The 7491-nt window shown below is 31.8% G+C and overlaps 1 protein-coding gene across 1 annotated transcript in view; it reads left to right on the forward strand.

The window, feature by feature from the left end:
* LOC108733105 (eIF-2-alpha kinase activator GCN1) overlaps positions 1 to 7491 on the forward strand; it is a 38017-nt gene that overhangs the window by 5878 nt on the left and 24648 nt on the right. Inside the window, exons 12-15 of the mRNA XM_025981492.1 lie at positions 743 to 984; positions 1448 to 1642; positions 1700 to 1946; positions 2081 to 2317. Of these exons, the coding sequence (XP_025837277.1) occupies positions 743 to 984; positions 1448 to 1642; positions 1700 to 1946; positions 2081 to 2317 (921 nt within the window). The remainder of the gene's footprint in view (positions 1 to 742; positions 985 to 1447; positions 1643 to 1699; positions 1947 to 2080; positions 2318 to 7491) is intronic.

Genomic DNA, 7491 nt, shown 5'->3' on the forward strand with positions numbered 1-7491 from the left:
TTTATTACTAATTTTTAACAGCATCACTAAATTAAATTTGTAGATGTGTTTCGTTTTTTACTTTTTTTTTTTCAAAACTATTTTCGCATTGCAACTGCACTAAATATAGTAAATAACTAATTATTTAAAATTTGATTTAGTGAAGCTACTAAAAATTAAATTAGCAGTGAAACGAAGTAAACGCTAAACAAAAAAATACTGCGTTTTTAGGAGCGTGTGATTTTTAAAAGTTAAAAAATGGTTAAATTGTGTTGTTCTTAATTGGATTTCAAATATCTTTAGTTTTATTTTATTTCTTTCGATATTTATTACAGCTTCACTAAATCAAATTTACATATTATCTCACGAAAGAATAAACGGGTATGGATCTATCAGCGAACTTCATGTACCTTTCTTAAATCGACTAACAAAAATAAAGACAAGCATAGAAGAGAATAGTGAACTAATAAATGACATATGACTGTAGAATATAATTAGATAAACGTAGCATTGAAAAAGGATAGCGCTATGAGCTGTCAATCACTGCTAGATCGAATTGGGGGCATTACTAGTACCTAAGAGCGTATGAATCAACGCTTTTTCTTGACTCCGTCTAGAATGACGCAAGTTCATTCTTTCCTGGGATGGGTAATATATATCTTAGGTAGTTAGTTAAATAATATTGTAAACAAAAACGTAACTTTTTTCACCTTAACTTCCGAAATTCCCTATTACCGTTTTCAAAATAAATTACAATTTTAATGTTTGAAGATGATTCCACCAAAGCTGGATGAGTTTGGGAGAGAAGTTGAGAAGTCGATTGATACTTGGGGACCTCGTAGAGGTGTAGCAGTGGCTTTAGCTGAGATTTCACCTCTTTTAGAACCAGATACAATAGGCAGTCTTATACAATTTTTCGTCTCAATATCTCTCGCTGATCGAAAAGAAAAAGTTAGAAAAGAAATGCTGAACGCTGCTTTGAAAATAGTCGATCTTCATGGAAACGTAAGTAAAAACTGTCTTTATTGGATACATTTTTGATATTGTACACCCAAGTAATCAACTCTAAAATAGCTTTCCAAAAAAACTTTGTTTACAAAGTAAATTTTTTACATTCATTATTTTTTTTTTAAATATGTGTTTATTATATTTTTTTGCCATCCAATAGAGCATACGTAATCCTAAAATGTAGCATCGTACTACAGATGGCGTTTACCGCGCCATTTGTTGTATTTTCTTTTTGCCATCCGTTTGGCGTTTTCTTGTTTTATAATTATTTTACTTCGATTTTATTATATTTCAACAAAAGGAAAGTTCAGTGTTGACTGTTGTAGAACTTTTTTTGATATTTCATATACTAAAATCTTTTTAAAATCCGTCTTAAATTACATGTAGACTGAATAAGAGGGCAAACATTGCATTAATAATATAATATAAGGATGCATTCTATTATTTTAAATATTTTTAGGATCATGTGTCTACTTTACTGCCAGTTTTTGAGAATTTCATGGACAAATCATCAAAATCTGCACAATTCGACGCAGTGAAGCAAGCTGTCGTTATTTTGATGGGTTCATTAGCTAAGCATTTAGACAAAGACGACCCCAGAATAAAACCGATAGTGATGCGACTAATATCAGCACTTTCCACTCCCTCGCAAACTGTAAACGATTTTGTTTCTGAGTTTTTAAAATTTATTTCCTCATTTTTTTTTAAACAGGTCCAAGAAGCGGTTGCAAATTGCTTACCTCCTTTAGTTCCCTCAGTGAAAGAAGAAGCTCCAGGTCTTGTTAATAAATTGTTACATCAATTATTAAAAAGTGATAAGTACGGAGATAGAAAAGGAGCTGCATATGGTTTAGCAGGTCTGGTAAAAGGAATGGGTATTTTGGCACTTAAACAGTTAGATATAATGACCAAACTTACGGAAGCCATTCAAGATAAAAAGAATTATAAACATCGAGAAGGTTGGTTTTAATTTAAAAATAACTATTGCATTTTAAACATCTGAAATATATCATGTAACATATAATATATATTAAATGATATGTCTGATGTGTATTAAAAGAAAAAAGTTAAATATTAACAATATCATTTTTAGGTGCTTTGTTCGCATTTGAAATGTTATGCCAAATGTTGGGCAGATTGTTTGAACCTTATATAGTTCATGTGTTGCCTCATTTACTACTGTGTTTTGGTGATTCTAGTCAGTATGTGCGTAATGCCACTGATGATTGCGCACGCATAGTAATGAGCAAATTATCAGGACATGGTGTCAAACTGGTATTACCTTCACTTTTAGCAGCATTAGAAGAGGACTCGTGGAGAACAAAAACAGGTAGATATTAGAAATCCACTTAACTGTTTTCTACACTAAAATTGAAATAGATATTCGATATTTAAAGCACAGGCTATTTCTATTCATTTTTAAGTACAACTTCTTAGGTCGCGTAAGAGAGTAGAAAGATATGAAAAAAAATGATTGTTATGAAAAATAATATGTGCTGTTATTTAGATTTTAAATAACTACTATAACCTTTTTCTAGTAACTTTATTCGTTTAAAATAGTCATAAGAAATATTAAGTACTTAATATTTCTTATTCGTTTAAAATAGTCATAAGAAATATTAAGTACCTAAATAGTTATATATTAAAAGATTTAGTGATTTAATTTTCCATTAAAAGAAGATTTTTATAAGCAGTTATTCATATTTCAGATTTATTTATACTACTCTAAGGAATTTTTTGCATATTCAGGCATTTTATTATTATTCCTTTTTTCATAGGATCCATAGAGTTACTTGGAGCTATGGCATATTGCGCCCCCAAACAACTTTCATCCTGTTTGCCTAGCATTGTCCCAAAGCTCATTGAAGTTCTTAGCGATTCTCATATGAAAGTACAAGAAGCTGGTACCGAAGCTTTAAGAGTAATTGGATCNATCCATGCTACCACTCTTAAAAGGATCGAAGATGATGAAGTGACAAGATCAGGTCATCTTCAGAACTATTTCACAGCTTCTGCAATGTGTTACACGTTCAGCTTGCTGAAGTCCGCTTTGTTGTCATCTTATGCTAAAACCAACGAAAATTTGATACACGATGGGCTACACTAAAAACCTACAGATTATTTAATTTAATTTAATAACACAACTGAATAACAAAAAAAATTATCATTTAATAACTCAACTGTCGAGTCATTATTGTCATTATTTCTAAAATAATTAAATTTCTGCATTAATTTAACAAAAAAAATACACCCGTGTTACTTATAGAATGGAATGAACTTCAAAACATCTACTGCTGCCGTTAGAACTTCATACATACAATGCATGTCCGTTTGTTTCAATGGTAATACGATACCGCAAGCAACAGTTCTGATTCCAACTTTATTGAAATCTATTGAAAAAGCTATTGCACAACCTTCACAATATCCCATAGTTATTGAAGGCTTGAGTGCTACCTGTCTGTTCCTTAGAATTGTCACTGCCCAAGGATCGAATGAAAATGCGTATCAGAATATATGGAACGTAATTTTCGACATGGATAAACAGTTGTTTGTTTCTGAAAAATTTCTTTCTGCTGCAACTAACGAGGGTAATACATTTTTCCTTTAAACAATAGATAGATGTTTTAAAAACGATTTGCAAGCTCAATATTAAAGCTTTGTAATACTTTAGAGCAGGGATGCCCAAATTCAAGTGGCTCAAGGTCCGCTGTAAAAAGTTACGGTTGCCAGGGCTACATCATAAAATACTTCGTATGCATTATTATCAGTGTTTGTAATAGATAAAAAACTTGTTTGTTTCGTATTAATTATTATGACCTATGTATATCTTACTTTATTTTATTACAGGGGTGAAAATGACTCACTTACGCTATTTTCACCTGTTTATATATTGCCATCGAATTTTCGTTATTGGTTCCTAATTTTATATAAAATCAAAAGTAGAATATATATATTATTAAAACGCATATTAAAAATCACGTGACAAGCGTATCAGCATTCACAGTTAAAAATTAATTTAAGAATAATGATTAATGTTCAATTAATTTATTACGCCATATAAAATGGTTATAATTGTAAAAGAAACAAGTTTAAAGTTAATTAGATTCATATGTAAAGGAATGATAATAAGAAGTTTATTAACGGTTCAATTTTAAAACACTCCATACTTGTTACTTTAAAGCTCTGGTAATGGTTATGGAAATGTCGCAGATACTATTACTGGAATTCCCGGAAAGATTTAACGGCAAAACAGGACCTTTATATCGAGCTATATTAATTTGCGTGACATCGTTATCAAGTGAAACTAGAAGAAAATGTTCTATAATTTTGAAGAAAATGGTTAGCGGTTTAGGAGGAACGGCAATTGCCAGAGCACTTCTTAAGGACTTGAACGTTTTTTTGGAAACTGTAAAGATACAGGTGAATTAATAAAATGATACTATCATTAGTTATTTAGTAGTAGTAATTATTACTATTCCTCTTTGAAGTTTTAAAGTTATACTTCTTTTGAGGCGTTGAGATTAAAAATTTTAAGAGGGAACAGAAGTTGTCTGTGCACAACTAATGAAATTTCTACTTTGATCTTTTAGTGGTTGCCGCTGTTCTCTAACTGGGGCGAGTTCGCACCCCAGCTAGTAGGGACAACAATATTATAATACGTAATTGAAAACAGTGTTTAAATGAACACATACGTACTTACTAATTAGCTAAAGAAGTATAACTTCTAATGCATACACATACAAGTACATACACCTTTATTTTTGTTCATTTCGTAGTATTTAAGGACTTCAGTATTATATAAAATTGTTACAGTGTAAAGGAGATTCAGCTTTAAAAGAAAGGAATGACTATGTTAATCAAGAGATCTCTCCACATGCAATTATGGAATGTGTTACAACGTTGTGTTCAGCAAAAGATTTACCAGTTGATGATGCTCAATTGTTGGCTCTAGATGCTCTTTTACCAGCCTCACACCCTACTATATCTAAAGTAACTAGTGATTTATGGATCAAAATTGTTAAGCATTTACATTTAAATCCAAGAGATTTCGTTTCTCAACAATCACCTCAGCTCAGAAAGTTACTTGTTGAACAATATACCAAATCAAAGGTACTAAATAAGAAATGTTTGTTAAATTTTNTGACGTAGACGCTATGAAATGAGCGTGTTTGCCGAATCTAACTCCCGTTGCAGCCGCTGTATGATCGTTAAATACCTTTAATTCTTGCCATTGCTTACAGAGATAAATTCTGAAATTTAAACAGAAATAGGAAATACAGTAATACAATATAAACAAAGCATATAAATTGAAAAACCAATGGTTATAGCTTTTATCGATTGTATAACACAATTAATAAACGAACAATCCCATCAGGCCATTATCCGGGTGTTGGGGGCAGAGAGACGTAATCGTGTACTTACTGGTTTATTGATTTAATACAATTCGAACATTATGATTTGTTTATTTTATTTAATACAGAGAAGAAAATAACACTGCTATGAATATGAAGAGAGAAAGTAAAGCATACAGTTACAAAGAACAATTGGAAGAAATGCAGTTGAGGCGTGAGTTAGAGGAGAAAAAGCGTAAAGAAGGAAAAATTAAAGAACCACAGTACACTCCTAAACAGTTAGAAGCCATTAAAAATCAAAAAATTAAAGAGTCGGCTATAAGGAGTAGACTTACAGAGGTAAAAGTTTTTTAGATTGTTTTTTAAAAAGTATGCTTTCATAAAAATAAAAAGAATTACACCGAATCCTTTTTTACAGTACAACTTAATAATCGAAAATTGCGTCTCCATGGTTGAAGCTTGTTTACGAGGAAATCCTAAAGGCCTTTCCTGTCATTTTAAAGATCTTTTACCAACTGTTCTGTTAATTCTCCGATCACCTCTAGCGGCCCCATACGCCACTAAATTATACATCAACCTTCGCAGAGCAGTTTTTCCACATCACCTCGACACTTTAGGCGATTTAATAGCTCACGTCACATTAAGACTGTTAAAGCCTGCGTGCGATCTAGAAAGTAACTGGGAAGAGGAAGATTTAACCAAAGAAATGGTTAGGACGATAGGACTTATCCATGCTACCACTCTTAAAAGGATCGAAGATGATGAAGTGACAAGATCAGGTCATCTTCAGAACTATTTCACAGCTTCTGCAATGTGTTACACTTTCAGCTTGCTGAAGTCCGCTTTGTTGTCATCTTATGCTAAAACCAACGAAAATTTGATACACGATGGGCTACAAATTATTTCAGAACACGCGAAATTACGAGCATCTGATGAACCAGATGGAGATTTATATAATCCAAAATATTTGCCACGGAAGGAAATGTTCCAACTGTTAATTGAATTGATAAGTAAGAATGATTAATAATTTTTCAGCGATTTAAATTTATTATTTTAAAACATTTACAAAACGATTAACAAGCTGTAAAGTTTCTAAAACTACATTTTAAGACAAGAAAACATTTTAAACTATACTATTTTTTAATAGGATAACACAGGGACATTTGTAATGTCTTAAATTTAACAGTGGACAGCAGAATAGTTAGTCAGTAGCTGTTACCTTAACAATAAAATTTAAGTATGTAAGTTAGTCGATTACAAAGTAACGTTTTTTTAGAACTCTGAGAAAAATTGTTATAAGTGTTTGCTTAATAAGTTTTAATGATATCGGCTATTAAGAGATCATTTTACAAGATAAGTCAGAAAAAATTGGCTGATTGATTTTATTATCTAAACTGTTGGAGGGCCAACAAAACGACGTCTAACAAAATTGTTGTTATATATATAATTGCAAAATTTTTGCTATGCAAATTTTCGATATAATTTTAGGTACAACAAGTGGCCGAATTCAAAGTCAAGCAGTCGCTTGTTTACTGGATGTGGCTGCATCTGCGAATGGAAAAGAAAATTGTTCCAAAGCCTCACTAGCGGAGATTGATGTTCTATTGGGAGCTATTCAGAATCCTAAGGATACTGTTAGAGATGCTGCTTTACGAGCTATCAGTGAAATGGCCTCTTCAATTCCTAGCTACAAAGAAAACTATGAAGAGGCTATAAGAATCAACAAAAGAATATGGATAGCTAGATTCGATGTAAATGAAGATAACAGGTAATATTGGAAATAAGTAATATATTAAATCTACAATTTTATGCATCAAATTGTCAGAGATTTGGCACAGCTGTTGTGGGAAAATGCAAATTTGAGTTTTCCTTCGGAATTCTGCGAAGAACTTTTGAAGGACATAGAACATCCCGTCGAATGTGTACAGACTGCAGCTGCCCAAGCGTTGGCTTCGTTATTAGAAAAAGACAGAAAGCAGGTGCAACCCATACTAGAAAAGCTGTTATATCTTTACAACGAAAGATTGCAAGTAAGATTTGTTTTTAAGATTGTGTATGTTGCTGTATACGTTTTATTGATTGACAATTTTGAAATATTAAATGTATGAGCGTATTATAGCAACTTGCAACAGGTGCTACTTTAGTAGGCATA

The sequence above is a fragment of the Agrilus planipennis genome, unplaced genomic scaffold (assembly GCF_000699045.2).
Source record: "Agrilus planipennis isolate EAB-ADULT unplaced genomic scaffold, Apla_2.0 scaffold53, whole genome shotgun sequence".
Lineage (NCBI taxonomy): Eukaryota > Metazoa > Arthropoda > Insecta > Coleoptera > Buprestidae > Agrilus > Agrilus planipennis.